This window comes from Musca autumnalis, unplaced genomic scaffold (genome assembly GCF_047663935.1).
Source record: "Musca autumnalis isolate F117 unplaced genomic scaffold, ASM4766393v1 scaffold_3, whole genome shotgun sequence".
Lineage (NCBI taxonomy): Eukaryota > Metazoa > Arthropoda > Insecta > Diptera > Muscidae > Musca > Musca autumnalis.
Window position 1 is genome coordinate 186,549,978 of NW_027411866.1, and position 23,319 is coordinate 186,573,296.

Consider the following 23,319-nt stretch of genomic DNA (forward strand, 5'->3'; position numbering starts at 1 on the left):
GTCTATAGAAGACCTTTATAGGGTCTTCTTTCCATGGAAGACCTTTATAGGGTCTTCTGTCCATGGAACACCTTTAGAAGGTCTTCTGCGCACGGAAGATCTCTCCGTAGAAGATCTTCTGACCATAGAAGAAATTTCAATGGTCTTCTAACCATAGCAGATCCATAGAAGTACCAGAAGTACCCACGGAAGACCTTTTGGAGAACTTCTCTCCATAGAAAACCTTTAGAGGGACTTCTCTCCATAGAAAACCTTTAGAAGGTCTTCTGGAAGGACTTTTATCCGTATAAGACCTCAAAAGGGTCTTCTGCCCATTGAAGACCTTTTGAAGGTCTTCTGTCCATAGAACGCCTTTAGAAAGTCTTCTGCCCACGGAAGACCTTCTTTCCAAAGAAGACATTTAGAAGGTCGTCTGTCTATAGAAGTCATTTCGAAAGGTTTCTGTCTTAGCATGTCTTCTATGTTTAGAAGGCATCCTATCTACAGAAGACTTTCAGAAGGTATTTTGTTTATAGAAGTTGGCTTTAGAATACGTCCAAAGGTCTTCAGTTGACTTTAGTAGATCTCCAAAAGTCCACTTCAGAAGACATTATTCTGTCAGATGAGCGTCTTCTAGGGACAGAAGTCCATCTAAAGGTCTTCTATCGACAGAAGACCATTTAAAGGTCTTCCAGTTTTTGGACATTTGTCTATATAAGACCTTTATAGGGTCTTCTGTCCATGGAACACCTTTAGAAGGTGTTCTGTCCGTAGAAAACCTTTGCGTACGGAATACCTATAGAAGTCTTCTCTCCGTAGAAGATCTTCTGACCATAGAAGAAATTTAAATGGTCTTCTCCCCATAGAAGATTTTTAGAAGGTATGCTATCCATAGAAGTACCTGAAGTACCCACGGAAGACCTTTAGGGAGACTTCTCTCCATAGAAAACCTTTAGAGGGACTTCTCTGCATAGAAAACCTTTAGAAGGTCTTCTGCCCATGGAAGGACTTTTGTCCGTATTAGACCTCAAGAGGGTCTTCTGCCCATGGAAGACCTTCTTTCCAAAGAAGACCTTTAGAAGGTCGTCTGTCTATAGAAGACCTTTAGAAGGTCTTCTGTCTTTAGAAGACCTTTAGAAGGTCTTCTGTCTTTAGAAGACCTTTAGAAGGTCTTCTGTCTATAGAAGTCATTTCAAAGGGTTTCTGTCTTAGCAGGTCTTCTACCTTTAGAAGGCATCCTATCTACAGAAAATTTTCAGAAGGTATTTTGTTTATAGAAGACCTTTGGAAGGTCGTCCGCCTATAGAAGACCTTTATAGGGTCTTTTGTCTATGGAAGATCTATAGGAGGTATTTATATATACCTTTAGAATGTATCATATCTTCTGTCTATAAAAAAAACTTTTAGAAGGCCTTCTATGTACCGAAGGCCATTAGAATGTCATATCCCAGCAAAAAATCGGATTAGTTAGTCATTATGTAAGCCATTATAAAGTAATGTAAACCAAAATTACTACTTATATTACTCCTTAGTAAGTTATGAACACGGTGGCACAGAGCGTGTGTGTCCAACTACATATTCTAGGGTTGTGTGTTCAACGTTCACCGTCGGCACGCGAGATTTTTGTTGACAAAATAAAGAACAGATGATGGTGCACATGTTAGCATTCAGACCACCCTTTAATGTTCGTACGTGTGGCCAATTGTGTTGTGCGTTTGGCAACAAATCAGAAGTTCGCATGATCAAATCCAGCAGAGAGCGAAATAAAATAAAAATATGAAGAGTGTTGAAATTGAAAACAAATTCCACCTCAATTGTTCTAAAAATATAATTTTTAGCTTAGTTTTAAACTTCTAGTGGCAACAGAATAACTAGTTATTCTAGTGGTCATAGAATAACTAGTTACTCAGTGCGACATACCCTTGTTAAAATAATGGTTTAGTAGGCGGTTTTGGAAATAGTTATGACTACCAAAAGTACTATAAAACCCCATTATTTAGTTAGGATTTTTGTTTGCTGGGCTATGGATCACTTTTAGATGGTCTTTTGTCTTGTTGTAAGGCCTTGTCTTGTCTTCTACCGTAAAACCTATCTATTCTAACCCAACTTCTCCAATTAAATTCCCAATACATTTCTTGCAATTCTTGTTACACCCTCGTTTCCACTTCATGTCCCATGCAGTAACAACCAACTGTTATCTAAGGACCTACAACGATTTGTCTAATTGCTTTTGAATGGAATTCCAATAACCTGTCACAATAGAGAATACACACACTAGTTTCTAAGTGGTTCATTGTTTGTTTGTCTTTCCACCTTCATACATATGTACACATAAACACATGTACGTATGTATATCGCCCTGTCTAACTACCATCCCAAAGCTCTTTAGAATTGAAGATATTTACATAGCTCTTCATATACACCTACATACATAAATTCATATGCATAGTGTGTCTGTCGTCTTGTAAATTGTTTTGTATCGATGAACACTTTGCTTATTTATTTTTCCAATTACCATAGCAGACATACATAAGACATGACGAGTAAATATTAAAAGGTAAATTTCCAGATTTCTTTACTGTCTACAGTGGAAAGAAACCTTTTATTTCAACTGTCACCGCCTATCATCTTACACATATGCATGTTTATGGGCAGTACGGCAAATAAATACAATATGTGTTGAAAACCATTCATTAGGACATAGTATTGCAAATAATACATATGAATAAATTGATTGTTATTAAAATTATAAGCTTTGAAATCTATTTGAATTATTATGTGCTTTATGTGGTTTTATATGTGTATTTCAGCAATTATTAAATTATTTATATGTATGAATGTATAATTGCACAAATGAATGATAATTTAGGTATGTATTTTGTTGTTGATATCCTATAAATATACAATTATTTGTAAACGCCTAAAAGTATGCAACAATATTTGATTTTAATCAAATACAAAATCTCTTTGATTAATTTATATTTTACATATTCATGTAACTATCATTGCAAGTGTTCGTTTTAATTTAATTTATTATTTTGAAAAGCTTTTAATATGTAATTATTCGAGTATTATTGTAAAACACCTATAAATATGCAACAATATCTATACTAATCAAACAATAGACCATTTTGATTGCTTACAAAATTTAGTTTTAAATTAATTGTCATATTTTGTTAATCAATCATTAATTTGTAAAAGATGTATTCTTGCATATAGAAGGAAAAACGCTGAGAAATTTGAAGTCTCCGTGACAAGTGATAGCTCATCCACCACTTGTCTAAACTCTTACGAATATTGACGAACGAACAAAATTTCCTTACAAAACCAAGGGATTTAAAGTTTGTAATGCAAAAAAAATATAAATTAAATATATTCTCTAAAATTTAAATAATACCCGCGATTTTTTCGAAAAAAAACCTATTTATCTTCCAATAACTAGCTATAGTAACCCTGTAGGGACTGAAACTGATTTAAAGTTACCTTAAAAATAGCTCTTTATACCCTACACCACTATGTGGGGAGGGTATTATAAGTTGGTTTTGGCCAAAAAGTTGGTAACGCATCGAAATAATGGTCGTAGACCCATACTTATATATACCAAAATGAATGTCTCGACGAGCTGCGTCGATCTGGCTATGTGTGTCCGTCCGTCAGTACGTCTGTCCGTCTGTCCATCTAAACCTTGTAATCACGCTACAGGTCGCAATTTTGATCGGATCGTCTCGAAATTTTGTATGTTGATGGGGGTCCCGGAGGGGAAGAAGCCTATTCATTTTGGTGATGGTCGGATAATATTTAGGGGTCGGAAAGGGCAAAAAACTTAGGTGGATAAAAAGACAACGTTTTTTTCCAAACCGAATATCTCAGCTTCTATATGGGGTGTACCAAAAGCAAAACCCGGCAATGAAAGTAGAAAATATCACCTTTCAAATGATGTAAGGTAGGTGCTCGTAGGTGATCAAATATCACAATAGTAGCAAATAAAACCCCAATTTTCATTTTTCCGATTTTAATTATATTGACGAATATCACAGCTTTGGTTAAAAATTTTCCAAGAGCAAAGCCTGACTATGAAAGAAGAAGATCCCGTCTTTACAATGATGCAAACTAGGTCGGCGTAGGTAACCAAATAACGGAGATATCGCAATAGTCGGTAATACATCCCATTTTTCTATTTTTTTTTTTTTGGAAATCACGCTACAGGTCGCAATTTTGATCGATTCTTCACGAAAATTTGAGGGTTAATGGGGGTCTCACAGATGAAGAAGCCTATTGATTTTGGTGATGGTCCGATAATATTTAGGGGTCGGAATGGGCAAACACTTATTTGGAGAAAAGTCAACATTTTATTTCAAAGCCAATATCTCTGTTTCTTTAAGAGGTATATCAAAAGCAAAACTGGGCAAGGAAAGTAGAAAAATTTCACCTTTACAACGATGTAAAGTAGGTTGTCGTAGGTGGTCAAATAACAGAGATATGGCAATAGTCGATAATGCATCCCATTTTCCGATTTTTTTGTAATCACGCTACAGGTCGCAATTTTGATCGGATCGTCATCATATTTTGGGGGTTAATGGGGGTCCCACAGAGGAAGAAGCCTACTGATTTTAATGATGGTCGGATAATATTCAGGAGTCTGAATGGGCAAAAACTTATTTGGAGAAAAGGTCTACGTTTTATTTCAAAGCCAATATCTCTGTTTCTTTAAGAGGTATATCAAAAGCAAAACCTGGCAAAGAAAGTAGAAACGATGTAAAGAAGGTTGTCGTAGCTGCTCAAACAACAGCGATATCGCAATAGTCGGTAATGCATTCCATTTTCTGATTTGTTTGTAATCACGCTACAGGCCGCAATTTTGATCGGATCGTCACGAATTTTTTGGGAGTGGATGCGGGTCCCACATAGGAAGAAGCCTATTTAGTTTGTTGATGGTCGGATAATATTCAGGAGTCGGAATAAGCGAAAAGCTTATGTGGAGGAAAGTCAACGTTTTTTCGTATGCGAATATCTCCGCTTCTCATTGGAGTATTCCAAAAGGAATACCCGTCAATGGAAGAAGAAAAGATCTCGTTTATATTGATGCAAAGTATGTTGGCGTAAGTGAGCAAACCGAGATATTGCAAAATTCAGTAATAAACCCAATTTTTCCATTTTTTGTAATCACGCTACAAGTTGGAATTTTGATCGGATAGTGACGAAATTTTGGGGGTAGATGGGGGCCCACCGACTAGGAAGCCTTTTGATTTTGGTTATAGTTGGATAATATTTAGGGGTCGGAATGGGGAAAAACTCATTTGGAGACAAATTCAAAGTTTTATTCTTTGTGAATATATGTCAATGGAAGAAGAAAATATTACCTTTACATTGGTGTAAAGCAGGTTGGCGAAGGTGGTCAAACAAGGGAGATACCACAATAGTCGGTAATGAATTCAATTCTTTTATTTTTGCAATCAAGCTACAGGTCGTAATTTTGATTGGATGGTCACAAAATTTTGGTTGCTTATGGGGGTCCCAGAGAGAAAGAGGCATATTGTTTTTGGTGGTAGTCGGATTATATTCCCTAAAAGAAATGTTTACCAGTGAAAAGATTATGCACAGGGGTGGTGGTGTAGGGTATTACATGGTCGGCCCCATCGCGACTATAGCCTTTGCTCACTTGTTTGTAAATATAACTGACTTTTTATCGATTATTTTCCCTTATGCCAACTGACTACTTTTACAAGGCGATGAGCGCTATTGTCCATCGCTTTTCAACTGATTATAAACTAACTTTTTTTAGCATATTTGTAGTCAGTTTAAATGATAAAGTAAAATAAAATCAACCCAATTTTTATTTTTGTGTGTTTTTATGACTTTGACTTTTCATATTCTCTTTCACTCTCTCTCTATGTTATGTTTTGTTAGAGAGAAGAAGAGGGCAAATTTGTATATTTCCTTCGTGTACCTTTTTTATACCAGAACAATATGAATAATATGTACGAATATGTTCAATCCATCAACACTGGCTTCTATTACACTGTACAACACAAAAAATAATTACAAGATAATTCGGCCAGATTATGAAAGAAGACCAAAAAAAAGAAAACACGTGTATCAGCATTTTGAAAGTTTACGTCGGGAAGTAACCCAAATAGGCGTGGCAAGTTCCGCCCATTTCTACAGGTTTTGAAATATTCGACATCAGATTCCTTGGAATCCTTGCATTTTAGGTAAAAAATGTCTTTGGCAATATTACTGACAACAATGAGGGGTATATTTTTATGAAAAAAATTAACCCTCATGCGAGTCACTAAACGGGTCTTTTTGGTCTCTTTTTTCAAAAGCGTTTAAAACCTCCTTTAAAATGTGATCGTATCAGATCAAAATATTCTACAAAATTATTTGTCGTACAATTTTACTATAGGTCTCCGAATACACAAAAACTCTAAATCGTACCTAAACGCCAGCAATCTGCCAAAAGTTAAATCACGTTTTAGGGTTAATGTTGTACTTTATCTGAGTTTATTAAGCTTTGTCCCACAAAACTTCATTCTAGATAGAAGACGTCAAAGACAAAAATGTTCTCCATTAAATTTCAATATAAGTCGCCGAATAAATGAAATATGTATTTACAATATATATCAAGAAAAAATATATATCAAATTTGCCAACAAAACACCCAAATATTTTTTGAATAAATTTGTTTTGTTCTTTTTTCGAGTTGATGTATGAAAGTAACATGAAATTTAGTTTTAGATGAAAGTTGTTAAAAGAAGAAATATTCTACACAAAATTTCACTGTAAGTCCCAGAACAAACCAGATATCTAAGTAAAATACTTTGTTAAGAAAATTACGTTACAAAATTAGATATTGTAGGTAGAAATTATTTGTTAAACTTTTAGACTCTTAATTAAAATTTATTCCATACTGAGTCAAAATCTCCTAAAATACATCACTTTTTGAGGACTATGTCAAAAGACGAAATGTTCCAAATCAAATTTCATTATTAGTCTCTGAACAAAAGAAATTTGTAGCTATAATATTTAACATATCCAAAAGCTTTCGCTTTTTATATATGATTTAGGAACATATTCTACCGTTTTTATTCACATTTTCGTTATATGCGGTCACAATATATATTTTATTGATGTTTTGCATAATAAATTCTTCCAAAAGATTATATGTGCTCGATCCAAACTGTTTATGGAATATCTATGGTGAATATATATAGGGAAAATATTGATAACCCAGATTGGACTTTGAAAAATTACGTATTTTAGTACTATAAACTAAAATAACGTCATCAGGATAAGTCATAGGTTCCTAATTGTCGAATTTTTTTTCTGTTCAAAGTGGTTGATCTCTAGATGACTTTTCAACCATTTTAAAGTCAGTTTAAAAATAATCGATTTATCAACTGCAGTTGATAAAAGTCCGACAGGGACGTAGTAGATGATATTCTCTCAATGTTTTAAATCTACTTGATACTCTTTCTGTCTCACACATTTTATTTCTTGGCCATGACTATTAATTCTATATGACGTATTTTTAATACTTTCATATGTATGATATACATAAATATGTACATATATTTGTATTTATCTTATGAATATGGAGAAATTTCAGACATTCTTTTAAAAAAACTCCACAATAAAAACAATATTGTACGCGTGGTCTTTTTGTTCTTAGTTGGCAACAAAGAACGTGACTGACTATTCTGCTTTATAGAGATCAGTGTTTTTTTTTTTATTTTATTCAACCTAATGTCAATGAAATTAAATTTTTATATCTATACATATTTTTGTTAATTTGCAAGTCTATTATTGGTCAGTGTAATATTCAAACTACATAGTCTAATGGGATTATTTTTAATTACTATTTAGTCGGACATCTGTGCCACCACTTAAAAACCAAATATTTTTTTTCGTATAATAAACATTAGGCATGATGCCAAATGTCTAAAAGAATAACATGGTATTCGGATATGTTTATTAGATTGGGTGGTGTGAATTTTTATAATAAATGCTCAAAACACCTATTTGAAAATTTTAATATCAGTACCGTATATGATTTAAATCAATTTGATTTAATTTTTTTGAATTGCCGACAAAAGAAGACCCTTAAAAGCTTTTCTGTATATGAAATACATTTCAAAAGACTTCTGTCCCAAGAAAGGTCAATAAAAATATTTCTAGCTATTTTACCATTAAAAGATCTTCTGTTCATAGAAGAGAAACACGAGTCCCAACTTATATATATTGTGGTATTGTGCTGCTATTATGGTACCACTCTAATATTTACAAATGGCCATTACCTGTAATAGAATGTGAAATTTATTTCCTTAATTTGTTTTGAATTTTTTTTTTTACTTTTATCTTCCATATTTCTCCTTGAATCTGAATGGAATCGTAAAATTAGCATCACAAGCATATTAGAGGAAATATTTATTTTTATTATCTTCTTTATTAACTTAAGTGATTTGAATATTTCTTTCATAATACAAATGTTTATTAAGCTTTACAAAATAATTGGGGAAATTTATGAACTGATGGAATTCTAATATGAAATCTGATGCTGCTAAGCTCCATGCTATTGCTGCAGCCAAGTTCAGCAGCCTTATTCCGTTGAGGGGTGCTTCACTGTGGAGGCTAAATTTTTGACAGTTGGTCAAAAATATTGTTCTTTGAAATCAATCCTGCCAACACCATTCTTTGCAAAATTCGTTACGTTTTCTTTGGCTTTTCAACCGAAACTTACTACTTGAGACTGTTTGTAACGTAGGTGCAGTATAAAATTATTTCCAGAAATCGACTTTACATGAAAATCTCATTACATATCCGTAGACTTCATCGCAGGCCACTCGCTGTGGAGATACACCCTTATATAATTTGGTTTTTAAAGGCATTTTACTCAACAAGCTGTTCTTCCTTCATAATTCCTAATATCCCGATGAAAACTTAAATTATTTAAGTATAAAACGTATTTTCCTTCACATAGGATATAAACTCCCATTTTTAAGCCTCAGTTTTATAACAACAAACCTTTAAAGAAATAAATTGCAACTGCCCTTTTATCCTTGCATATTTATCTTGTTATTTGGTATAAGGATCAGATTTTCCTAGCATTTTCCAATAGGAATGTTCTTTTATTTGTCGTTGTTCAAACCGCCATTTATTCTAGCATCAGCACCGGATACAATATCATTGTTGGTTGGCCAAAGAAACAAGAAGAAGAAGAGGGAGTCGGAGGATGTACCCTTTTGTGATTCCGTAGTCGTCGTCAGAAACCCCAAACAAAGGGATCAACTCATTGTTGGGTGTAAATGTTGTTGTAGTTTATTTTGCCGCTGTCGTCGTCTGCAATTCGAACACTTTCTCCATGCCAGAGAATATGCCGGCTATGCAGTCGTCGTTATATGCAGATGAAATATGCAGGAAACAAACAAAGAAGTCTATGCGTTTGCATAGTTCGCCGCAAACAAAAAACCCACATCGCACCACAGACACTGTAAATTCCACATGAATGAATGAATCCTCCTCTCTTAGAGGGGTACTCGTATCTGAGAATATTTTTTGTTCGATTTACTGCTAGACTTTTAAAGTCCTCTGTTGTTTATTTGTTTTCCGTGTTTGGTGTAAAATGTCTGTATTGTATTGGATTGAAGGATACAGCTTAAAGGTTTACAACAGTGTTGTGACATTTCTAAGTAAGCAAAGAAATGGTATTTTACCTATGCGACATACAGTTGGGACGTTTGCGAATCTGCAAGTATTTTCTCAAGACTTTATTTAACAAAGGCATCGTCCATCAATTTGATTCACATAAACTTCTTCTCAGGTTTTACAACAAATATTTCTTAATGTGCCCCGGCAAGATAACATATTATTTTTCAGCGAATGTTGAAATGGTAGCACATAAAGGGCCAGACAACATCACGGTGTCAAAAAATACCCCTGAGCATAATGTAGGCGATATTTCCTGTGTATTTCAGCCAAGGGAGATGCCATTCTCCTACTGAGTGCGTCATCAAACTAAACTATTAAAAATAGCTTAGAGTAACATAATAGGGAACTCCTCGACCAACTGGATAGACTTTTTCCAGAAGAACAGAGCCAGAACATAGCCCCAGATGCTTAACTTGTTCCAAAAGAGCAAAATCAGGACATAGCCCCGGAGGACATGCTGCTCAATCTGACCCTAACTAACGAACTAGACACCTAGTTTGCTGGGGTTAGAGAAGTGGCATCTAAAAGAGAATAGTCTCTAATAGATGTGTGGTCCTCTCTCCATTGCACCCTGCGTATCCTTTCCGTGGAGCAAAAAAAGATCGGGGTAATTCACATAAACAAACAACTACGTTGGGAAGAAAAATAAATTGAATAAAGTTACAGTGTAAGACCAGTATCAACGGCAAGCGTTGGTGATACAAAAACCATATGTCTTCAAGATCAAGCTATTGTGATCGTGCTGTTTCAGGTGTAGACGCCTTTGCACCTACAGCTGTAGAAACAACAAGAGCACCAGCGATCTCAAAGGACAACGATTGATGCAAACCGGTCTACGGCTGAGAGGACCAAAGATGTGGACGGGGACGACCTACACGAGACTCATAAAACTATTAAAGACAGCTTAGAGGAACAAAATAGGGAACGCCTCGACCAGATGGATAAACTTTTTCCAGAAGAACAGAGCCAAAATATAGCACCGGACAACATTCTGCTCAATCTGAACCTAACTGACGAGCTGAACACCACGGTGACCCTGGCCTAGTAGACTTGGGAAGATGAGAGTGACATGGAGGAATAGGGGATTGGACTTAAATGCTTAACTGGCAAATGCGCGATCAACTGGAGAGACTTGTTCCAGAAAAGCAGAATCAGGACATAGCCCCGGAGGACATGCTGCTCAATCTGATCCCAACTTACGAGCTGGGCACCACGGTGATCTCGCCATGTCTACTAGGGAAGATGAGAGTAACATGGATAAACAGGATATGGACTTAGATGTTGAAATGGCAGCAAGCCCAGTTCCAGCTCGGACTACATCGGCACATGCCGGTATGAAACTTCTAAGGTAGGATGGTACTGTATCATTAGCCTATGATGGGAAATCCAAGTAGACTCTAACACTGGTCAATGACCCTAAAGACAGATCTGGCAGAGAAGTCAAGGATGCAAACACTTTAAAGGTGCTGTGGTGTATCTTCGCAAATTTCGGAACGGCATCCGAATTTGCATACTAAGAAGGAGCAAGCAGAGGTACATGAGGAAACTCGAGAGAACTGAAACGACGAGAACAAAATCTTCCTTCCAGACCCTGTAGTTGCTCAAGCCAAAGCCTCTAAAGAAGCTGCGGCGGCAAACAAAAAAATAGAATTGATGAAACCTACTGCCCCAGGCAAAAAGGTGGGGACAATCTCTGTTCCGAAGCCGAACCCAACCCAGAAGGGTATGAAGAAGGCTAAAAAAGAAGGCTGAAGAGTCTATCCAATCCAAAGCGCTTAAGGAAGCTGTGGCGACAAGCAAAATAGTCGAATTGGTGAAACCTACTGCCCCAGGTCAAAGGGGGGGAATCAGTCTCTGCTCAGATGCCGAACACAATCCAGAATGGAATGAAGAAGGCTACCCCTAAATCAATCGACATCAGTAAATGCCAACAATTGATGCAGATGTCTGCTTCTAAGCCCGGCTCATACCCGAAAGCAAGGATAAAGCGGGAAATGTCGGATTTTGGAAACTCCACAGACTGCAAAGAAGTCAAGGCGGTTGGGCCAACTGAGAAACCGTCTACTTCTAAGAAGGAGAACAATTGTCGAAGGTATCTGCCCTAAGCCCGACTCAAACCCGAAAGGCAAGGATAAAGCGGAAAAAATGGGGTTTCGGAACCTCCACAGGCTGCAAAAAAGTCAAGGTGGTTGGGCCAACTGAAAAACCATCCACTTCTGGGAATGCGGGCAAAGTTTCACAGCAAAAAATTGAGAAACGGTTTCAATCTTTCGTTTCACCCAAAAAGACGATGGTATCTCAGATGGTCAACCCACCGGCCTTCTACGCAGCTGGAGGTTGACAAGGTCTTCCTCCCAGCCAATGTAGTTGCTCAAGCCAAAGTATCTAAGGAAGCAAAAAAGCAAAAAAGTAGAATTGACGAAGCCTACTGCCCCAAGCCAGAAGTTGGAATCAATATGTACTCAGAAGCCGAACCCAACCCAGAAATGAATGAAGAAAGCTACCCCTAAATCAAACGACATGCGTAAAGGCGAACAAATGGTGAAGGGGTCTGCATCTAAGCCCTACTCAAATCCGAAAGGTAAAGATAAAGTGAAGAAAATCGGGTTAGGAACCTCCACAGGCTGCAAAAGAAATCAAGGTAGGGCCAACTGAAAAACCATTCACTTCTGAGAAGACGGACAAAGTCCTACAGCAAAACACTGTAAAACTGGTTCGAATTTTCGTAGGCCCTCAAAAAGATGACGGTTTCTCAGTTGGTCATCCCACCGACATCCTATGTACCTGCCCTTGTTCAGAAAGAGAAGGAGAATAAGCCCAGTACCGAGAAGGCAGACACCTCTTTTCGGAGAAGCGGCCTTCCGGGCACATGAACAGATGCGCGAAAAACCTTATGCCAGACCGGTCCCAATGATGTCCGGCGGGAGAATCAGCAAGAGTCATTAGTTGCTAGTCTAAACCGATCTTCGGAGTGTCATTGTTTCTGTGATGGTTAATCATGGTGAACGTTAGTTCCGCAATGCCTACCTTCAAAAAAAGACGTCAAGGTATTAAACGGCCATAACAAGAATTCTCGAGATTTCCTTGTTCAGACTGTTAATGGCCTTAGTAAACACTGAGAAGTAGTTAATCTTGTCGCCGTCTCCATATCTGAAATACCATTCAGAAAAGTGTTTCCAGCATGAATTCTCCATCTATGCTATGAAAACGATTCGGACTGCACATGTGCTATGGTTGTGCCTTCGGACATGTTCGCAGGATACCATCTTCATCAGTTGGACAAGAAAATGTCTTCTTTGTAATACACGGTGCTCTTGAAACAATTTTAAATGGAAGGTGCTTACACCTTGGAAGTTTTTGCGGATTCTGAAACTACAATGTTCATAGATGAGAAAAATCAAAAAACAAAAAAAAATCGCCGGAGGGCTTTTTAAATAAATCGCGATTTAAGTTGAAATTTTTAGGGGTTGTTTAGGTTTTTACGATGTTGCCTGGAAACCGCACGTCCTATCAAAATGGGACTAAAGAAAATGTTGTAGCTAAGCAAATTCTCTACAAGGTCGATCTTTATGGTATTTTCGTAGTTTTTACCATTTTTGAGATATAGAAGTTCAAATTGGGACAATGCACTGACTGTATCGCCCCCTTATAAAACAATGTCATGTAGGGTGCGCCTTAACTAACTTTTGATAAAAACCGCTTACACAGGGAAAGTTTTTGTGAATTCTGAAACAGCAGTCTTCATAGATAAGAAAAACCCAAAACAAAAAAAAATCGCTGTAGGGATTTTTAAATAAATCGCGGTCAAAATTCACATTTTTAGGTGTTTTCTTAGGTTTTCACAATTTTGCTTGGAAACCGCAAGTCCAATCGAAATGGAGCTAAAGAAAATGTTGTAGCTGTGAAAATTCTCTAGAGTATTGACGTTTATCATTTGTTCCCAGCCTGTACCATTTCTGATATAAAGAAGCTCAGTTTACATTTTTAGGTTTTTTGTTAGGGTTTCGCGATTTTGCTTGAATACGGTAAGTCTTATCGACATGGAACCTGAGAAAATCTTAAAGCTGTGAAAATTCTCTACAAGTCTGGCTTAAGTGACTTATCCTAAGTTGTAAAATTTTTTTAGATACATAAGTTTAAGTTGGGAATTTGCAGTCATGACATTGTTTTATAATGGGGCTATACAGAATTGAATTTGAATTGTCCCAATTTGAACTTCTATATCTCAAAAACGGTAAAACCGACGAGAATACCATAAAGGTCAATCTTATAGAGAATTTTCATAGCTACAGCATTTGTTTTAGTCCCATTTTGATAGGACTTGCGGTTTCCAGGCAACATCGTGAAAACCTAAACAACCCCTAAAAATTTCAACTTAAATCGCGATTTATTTAAAAAGCGCTCCGGCATTTTTTTTTTTTTTTTGTTTTTTGTTTTTTCTCATCTAAAACATTGTAGTTTCAGAATCCGCAAAAACTTCCGAGGTGTAAGCACCTTCCATTTAAAGTTGTTTCAAGAGCACCGTGAATACTCTTAACGTTTCATACAATTCGCCAGACTATTTTTAATCCCTAAAAATATACTTTTATATTATACAAAGCCTTAAAGTATACAATGAAAAGTTAAAAATACAAAGTACCTGACTATAAATCATTTCCATTGTTATTGTTGTTAATTAAAAATTTCCGTGTTTTCCACAAAATAAAAAACGAAAATATGTTTCTACCACTTAATCATGTCTAGTTAATATTATCTGATATTAACTCGCACATGATTTTCTGATTATATCATACAGTGAATTTAAAATTGTAAATGTCATGCAAAAGCTTGTCGCTCGCCAAACATGTAAATTTTATTTGTTTTCACATCATTTGTTTTTTTTTAGAATTAATTATGAATTTGAAACAGACATTTTAAGCAAAGAAAACTAACATTTATTGTATCTTCTCTCTCTCTCCTTTCAGATTGGTCATTGTGCCGATTTAGAAATAAGCATACCCAATAATCAGGGTATAGACGGTGCCTTTTACCGTCTAGACTATAGTCCGCCATATGGTTATCCTGAACCAAATACAACAATCGCCTCCAATGAAATTGGTGATGAAATACAATTTTCGCGTGCTTTACCCGGTACCAAATATACATTCTGGTTATACTATACCAATGGTACACATCGTGATTGGCTAACATGGACAGTGTCCATAACTACAGGTAAGTTGTTCTCTCTGTATGTGTGTGTTTTTTACATGCTCTCTTTATTGGCATAATTGCAGTTTATGGTCATTGAATTTTTCTTTTGCTACCCCTTGCTAATGAATTTAAATGTTTACTGACACATGTCATTAGCCCGTTAGTTTTTGGAAATCACAGGATACACAGTCAATTAAATTTGTAATTTCATAATTTAATATGTGTGTGTGAAGATGTATAAAATGTCATTAACGAAGTGCAATTGTAGGCTATAATTATAATAATGGATAATTGAAGGGATTTTTATTGAAGTGTCATAATCTACATGGATTTTCAATTTAGCGAGAATTTTGGTTTGATTTTGTACATTGCAGTTAAATAAAATAACGTTTACGGTAAGCAGGTAGGCGTATATACTGGATTTGAATAAATCCAAAGTCCACAAAGTTCAATGTTTATTCCCTGTGTGGTTTCTTATATTACAAGGTTGCGTAAAACGCTAGCGTCGTGGTTTCAATCGGTCAATTTTTGTGTTATTGTGAATAAATTGTATGAAAACGTAAACAAACGTTTTGACATCTTGAAGGATTTTCGGCCAAAATAGAGTTTTTGTTGTGCTACTTACATGACCTGGTAAATAGATCTTGCTCAGCATGTAGGCTAACGGGAATATGTACACTTTGATTCGATCAAAAATGTGGTCAAGTATGTTTGGACAAAACCCGTTTCAGACAATTTGGAGTCGATTTAGGCTCATCCGTCCGTCTGTGCGGCTGCTTAGTGTGCACTATAACTCTGGAACAGATCAACCGACTTGATCCAAACTTTGTACCTCGTAATATTTTGTCTCAACTCCCCCGAAAAAGTTTAAAATTGTTATATGAAAGGGTGAATTAACTTTCAAAGGGAGTCACCGACTTGATCAACATTTTGAACATCGTAATACTCGAGTACCTAAAATATTAAATTTTTCGAAAAAGTCTAGTTTAGTGGTCATAATTACGACATTATTAATTGCAGATTTTTAGGAGTTATAATGACCCAAAGGCTCTACAAACCCAACTAAATTGACTTAATTTTTCCGAAATGGGAATGTAGAGTTTTAACTGTTCCTTGGGGAACTTCCTGTTTCACTCTACGGGGCTTTACATTTTTGTTCCTGAATTCCACGTATATAACTAATTATCCAACGATTTTGGAGTATTGTCTACTCGATGTCCTCAAACAGCATGGAGTACTAGACAGTAACGAAGTCGGGCTACTCCAACACTGCCCTACCTCACAACTAATGTGTGTAGATGATGTTGGAGATGAGTAGTTTCGGTCGGTCTGTACTATTCACCTTTGTTGACAACCTAGTCAGTAGGCTTCGGGAATGATGTGGGTGTCTAGCGACAGGTCGAGAACTTTCGTGAGATACTAAACTCCCGGCTCATCCAGCTGTTTCTGCATTACCATACAGATACCTTTAGGGCCCAACGCTTTGAATGATTTTGCATTCTTAATGGCATTCGCAGCATCATCCATTGTAAATTGTGGTGGTTCCTCCTCGTCGCGGAAAGAAATCGAATGGAAAGTAGTACTCTTCTCTTCACCCCGTCACTTCCAGGGTGATCGACAAATTGTCGATTAAAATGACTTGCACAACTCTTCAGATTAATCATCGTAGCGAAGTCAAACGTAACTGAGGTCTTATCTTCCTTTCTCCAGGGTTCGAGAGTGACTTAACCGTTGCCCACAATTCACTAATTTCGCCTACAATGTTGCAACTATTCAGATGATCTGGCCACTTGTTCCGCTTCAGTTCACCGACCAATCTACTAATCTCCGAACATCAGAAGGGTTGACCAGTTTTCTGAAGAGGTTATTCTTCAACTCTCTGAAACTATGTCAATTAGGGATATGAAAGTTGACTTTCGATTAATCCATTTGTCGACTTTTAAGTTAGAAAAGTCTAAACATGGAAGTCGACTTTAAGTTATAGAGAAAATCGAAATGTTGACTTTGCATGGTCGCCTTAAGATTTTTCTACCCTCTGCCATTAAGGCCTGAGTACATAAGCAGCCTCGCCTGGTTGCCTTGCATGCCTGCTTCATTTCTGACATAATAAAAATAGAAGAATAAAGAAGAAAAGGGCAACCTAGTTCGAAATTGGCTCGGCCTTCTTTGTTCTTTTATTTTTATACCCTCAGCATTTATACTAACGAGGGTATATACACTTTCATACGGGCAAAATGTGCCTCATCGAAATAATGGTTTTAGACCCCAAGGACAAAATGTGTTTCAGACAATTTGGAGTCGATTTAGCAATGTCCGTCCGTCTGTCTGTCTGGCTGGCGCGCACGATAACTCTCGAACGGATGAACCGATTGGTCCAAAATTTGGCTTTCGCAATATTTTGTCCAAACTTAGTTTAAGTTTAAAGATGGGTTATATCGGTCCACTCCTTCTGGTACCCCCCCCCCCCCCCCCCCCCCACAAAAGTTCAAAAATGTTCGGAAAATTTGTGCGCACGATAACTCTTAAAGGGAGTAACCGATTTGGTCCATACTTTGCACATCGTGAAATTTCTACCAAACTTAGATGAGGTTCTAATATGGACTCAATCGGTCCACTCCTTTGGATACCTTCCACACAAAATTTCGCAAAAGTTCAGTTTAGGAACTGCTCACGAATCTCTTTGATTTTTATTGTAGCAACTTGTACTCAATGGCCCCCATACGACGGTACAAGTTTCATGAGGCGCAGGTCCATACTTGCAGAGAAAATAGTCTGAAAGTTGCAAACAAAACTCCATAACACCAGGTGTAGTGGTTGGAGCGCCAAATTACTCTCGAACGCATCTGCCGATTCGGCCAAAAATTTGGCCTTCGTAACATTTTGTCCAAACTTAGTTTAAGTTCGAAGATAAGCCATATCGGTCCACTCCTTCAGGTACCTCCCTCACAAAAGATAAAAAAAATGTTCGGAAAAATTATACGTACGATAACTCTTAAAGGGAGTGACCAATTTAGTCCATACTTCACACATCAAAAGATATCTATCAGATAAAGATCAGGTTCGAATATGGACTATAGTTGTCCACTCCTTCGGGTACCTCCCTCACGAAAGTTAAAAAATGTTCGTAAAAATTATGCGCACGATAACTCTTAAAGGGAGTGACCAATTTAGTCCATACTTCACACATCAAAAGATATCTACCAGATAAAGATCAGGTTGGAATATGGGCTATATTTGTCAACTCCTTCGGGTACCTCCCTCACGAAAGTTAAAAAATGTTCGTAAAAATTATGCGCACGATAACTCTTAAAGGGAGTGACCAATTTAGTCCATATTTCACACATCAAAAGATATCTACCAGATAAAGATTCGAACCTGATCTGATATGGACTATATTTGTCCACTCCTTCGGGTACCTACCACACAAAATTTCGGATAAGTTCACTTTAAGACCTGCTCTCGAATCACTTTGAAGCAACTTACTTTCTCTACCTGAATTACGACGGAAAAGTTTTTTCAGGGACAAGTCCAAACTTCTTGAGAAAACAGAGGAAAAGGTGCAAAACCCCCTATGACACAGTGTGTAGTGGCTGGAGGGCACGATAACTCTCGAACTGATTAACCAATTTGGTCCAAAATTTGGCCTTCATCATATTTTGTCCAAACTTATTTTCAGTTCGATGATGGGCAATACCGGTCCACAACATTCGGCACTTCTCCCCAATATTGCCCATGTGAATATAATATGACGAAGACCAAATGTTGGACCAAATCGGTTGAACAGTTCGAGAGTTATCGTGTTCTCCGACCGCCACATATGGTGACATAGGGGTTTTTTTTATACCTTTCGGGCTGTTTTCGCAAGAATTGCCCCTGAAAAAACTTTTACCGTCATAATGGAGGTAGCGAATGCAAATCGCTTCAGCAAAAATCAAAGTGATTCGAGAGCAGGTCTTAAAGTGAACTTATCCGAAATTTTGTGTGAGAGGTACCAGAAGGAGTAGACAAATTGAGTCCATATTCGAACCTGATCTATATCTGGTTGATATATTAGGATGTGCAAAGTATGGATTACATCGGTCAGTCCCTTCAAGAGTTATCGTGCGAAAAAATTTTCCGAACATTTCTGAAGTTTTGTGGGGGAGGTACCTAGGAGTGGACCGATATAGTCCATCTTCGAATTTAAACTATGTTTTGATAATATATTACGAAGGCCAAATTTTGGACCGAATCGACATATCCGTTCGAGAGTTATCTTGCGCTCCTACCACTACACAAGGTGTCATAGGGGTTTTTTGCACCTTTCCGGCCATTTTCTCGGGAAGTATGGACTTGCCCCTGATGAAACTTGTACCGTCGTATGGGGGGAAGTGAATACAAGTTGTTGCAACAACAATCAAAGCGATTCGAGAGCAGGTCCTAAACTGAACTTGTCCGAAATTTTGTGTGGGAGGTACCCGAAGGAGTGGGCCAATTGAGGCCATATTGGAACCTCATCTAAGTCTGGTAGAAATTTCACGATGAGCAAAGTATGAACCAAATCGGTTACTCCCTTCAAGAGTTCTCGTGCCCACAAACTTTCCGAACATTTTGGAACTTTTGTGGGTGAGGTTCCGGAAGGAGTGGACCGATATACCTCATCTTCGAACTTAAACTAAGTTTGGACAAAATATTACGACCGAATCGGTTCATCCGTTCGAGAGTTATCGTGCGCACCAGCCAGACAGACGGACGGACATTGCTAAATCAACTCCAAATTGTCTGAAACACATTTCGTCCAAACATACTTGGGGTCTAAAACCATTATTTCGATGAGGCACATTTTGCCCGTATGAAAGTGTATATACCCTTTCTAGTCTAAAGGCTGAGGGTATAATAACTGATTGTTTTTCAGCCTACTTTGTAATTGGTTACGAGGCTTTTTGTTGAGACGGTACCTACCGATTTCACGTATTTCGAGAATTTTTTTCAGTGGACAGAAAATACGACTTTGATTTGTAGACTTTTCAATGCAAAAAATCTACAAATCGACTTATATATCCTTACTTATATATCCTTATTTTTCAGTAGTTCTTAAAAATAACCTAGTCGAGGCTCTTATTATAAATTTATTATAAATTTTGTTATATGTACATATCTATGTATCTACATAATATAATGTTACCAAAAGAAAACAACAAAAAAAACCTCTTCTCATCTTGTTGACCTTTAATGTCTTAACCCACTTAAAGCCACTGGTCGTTTAAACGCCAGCAAAAAATGTGCACAAAAATGCAGGTAAAAAACAGTTAGATACGTGTTTTATCGCGGGTTTTTTTGTATTTTCTAATTATTTACTCATATGTCTGTCCTTCCCCGTTCATAAATTGACATTTGACCTGCGTAGTTTTTCGCGGTTCGGTCACAAAAATAACCCTTTTCGTGAAGTGATTTTTTTATTTTCTTACAATGGTAAAAAACACATAATTAGATAAGTTACACTTATACAACGCAAAGATTATTTAGAAAAGATGTGAAAGTATTATTCTAAAAACATAAATTGTGAATACAAAGCAAGAATTCTTCTGTATTACACTACAAAGTTAGCTGTCCGTTTAAACGGACAGTGGCAAAATCCACTACCGTAAATTTGTATGGGAAATTGATGTTTTTTACAATTACGGATAAAGTAAACATGCCGTTCTTTAGGGCGTACGATGGAAAATATTTTATAAAATGAAGAAGATAGAGAATATCTTTAAAAATATAAAACAGTTGGCTTTGTGCGTACGACTAAAAATGAAGTTTACTTTATACATATTTGTAAAAAACACCAATTTCCCATACAAATTTACGGTAGTGGATTTTGCCACTGTCCGTTATAACGGACACCCGATTCCGGAAAAACTATAAGTTTTAAGAAAAAAAGTTACTTTTTAAAAAATGCTTAAAAATAAAAATAAAACTGAATTCAATAAGAAAATTTAAAATTTTCCAAAAAAAAATTTTCTGGCGCTAAGTGGGTTAATAAGCTAAAGTGGCGCACAGCTGTTTAACTAAATGTTTTAATGAAGCTTGTGAAATTCTCTTGAAATAAGAAACTTTCTTCATTTCATGCCGTACTTGCATTTTTGATGAAAATGTATTCTTTTCTATTCTTTCTTGTGTGCTTGGCAACTTTCTCATGGCTAACAACAGTGTACAGGGTCACGCTGTACACATTCTCTTGGTGCGTAATTAAATTTCTCTTCCGAAAAAATAACCAAAAATGACTTAGTAGTGATATCATTCGACCACTTGGGGGTTTAGCCATACCTTGACTTAGCTATTTGCTTGGTGTACAGGCAATCCCAGGGTATCATCTTTCAACTTTTTGCTTTGTTGTTTCATTTTTTAATAAAGAAATTAATTTAAAAAAATTGCAAGGTAACGAAAACAAATGGTTTACTACTACACACGGTAATTTGAAAAGCAAATTGTTACTATTAATTAGATATTAATGTGAATATTACGTCATAATGGTGGAAGACAAAAAAACGCAATATCAGTATGACTGACGACCGTTTAAGCGTTTAACATTACCCACTGGGATAGGTATAGTGTTTATTTTGTTGTTCTTTTTTCGGGATTTTATGTGAAAGTAAAATAAAAGTAAGTGTCTTAGAATGAGATGAATTATCAAACACTAATTAAGTTATTGATCTTTTAATAGAAAAATATTACGTCTTAGCAAAATAAATCAATTTTGTATAACCTATAACTTAACTTAAAGTTGAACGTTTAATGTCCAGACCCATATTGAAAATAATATTCTTTTCAAATATTTGCCTTATTCAATATTTCAAACAATGTAATATAAAACTTAATTATTTTAATAGCTAAAATGTTTCGCTAATTAGTTTTAGTGTCTCAACATAAAAACTATTCTCCTGTTGCAAAATAAACAGACATAAATGATTGACACACCAGAAAAAGAAAACCTGACAAACCTAAAGAAAAGACATTTTATGAAAAGAATGGCAAATGAAAATGTTTGCTAAAACATTTAACAAAAGCCAATGACCACCTAAGGAGGCGGGAGGGAAATGAGAGAACGGGCGACAAACGAATAGCAAGTGACATGACCTACTGATGATGTTCGTCTGTTGTCATTTGGCAAAAATGTTAGTAACCAAGTGGGAGGAAAATAATATTGGTGTTTGGTCGCCAACACAACACCGACCGACCAACACCTTTGTCTTTAATACAAAACCCACATAATGACACTCCAGGCCAGAAAACCTTAGGGAACTCTAAATAAATAGAATTAATTTATGTCAATGTTGTATATAAAACAGTCAAATGGTATGAGGGACAATTGGGGTTTATTTATTCTTGTCCTATGTACGAGTATAGTAACACAGACCTCACCTTAAAAACTGACCCAAGATGGGAATATCTTTAGGAGCTTTGGACATTTATTGCCCATCACACATACATGCCACACATTCAAACAGGGAGACGACGATGCTTAAGTCATATAAATTAATGTTTTTATGTGTCCATGGATATAGTTTACTTACAAATATACTGTTAGATGTATCACAACGTAAGTCTATATACATATAAAATTCCTTCTTTTCTGCTTGTGTATTCTGTGTGCGGAGAGAGGTTTTCTTGGATTAGCCTATGAAGAATACACAAAGATTTTAATTATTTTGTTGTGGTTAATACGTGGAATAAATTTCTTAGCAACGATTTTATGAATTTGCGCAACATGTATTATACTAGAAATACAGGGATATGTATAAAAAGGGACTTGCGAATAGCAAACAAAGGTGATGGTTTCAAGGCGGGATATATCTAGTTTCAACGAATATATGCTTTCAAAAAACCTATGAAAACACTTATATACATGAGGCGAGTTGTACAAACATTATGCTTGGAATGTAAAGGAATAAAGGGAAGTGGTAAATTAATTCATTAGTGGATGAAGCTGCAATAAAATTTTCTTTCGGAACTAAGTACTTTGGTACAATCCTGGACCAGCGCATGAACTGGAGAAGAAACATCGAAGGGGAACCACAGAAAGGTTTAATTGCACTTTATTCCCGGTAAAATTTGGGGACTCAAAGCACAGGTCAATTCAGATCACCAGAGTAATCAAAATCACCCCTCAAGCTCCGCTGAATGTGATCCTGGATTTCCAACCTTTGGATATCCTGATTAAGTTTCAATCTGCGAGGACGGCTTTAAAACTTCGAGAATTACAGTTGAACTTATCTATAACGTGAGTGTAAATTTAGTACTTATAGAAAAAATTCACTACACGCAGAGAAAAAAATAATAATATTGATTGATCCAACAATATTCGTAGAGCAAAATAGGCGTTGTAAAGATATTGTTAGATTCCGTATACACAGAGAAAAAAATATGATTGATCCAACATTATTCGAAGAGCAAAATATGTATTGTAAAGATGTT

The 23,319-nt window shown here is 36.4% G+C and overlaps 1 protein-coding gene across 2 annotated transcripts in view; it reads left to right on the top strand.

The window, feature by feature from the left end:
* LOC141398587 (tyrosine-protein phosphatase 10D-like) overlaps positions 1–23,319 on the top strand; it is a 365,390-nt gene that overhangs the window by 288,748 nt on the left and 53,323 nt on the right. For both annotated transcript variants that reach the window (XM_073975995.1, XM_073975994.1), the window contains exon 2: positions 14,652–14,898. In XM_073975995.1, the coding sequence (XP_073832096.1) occupies positions 14,652–14,898 (247 nt within the window). The remainder of the gene's footprint in view (positions 1–14,651; positions 14,899–23,319) is intronic.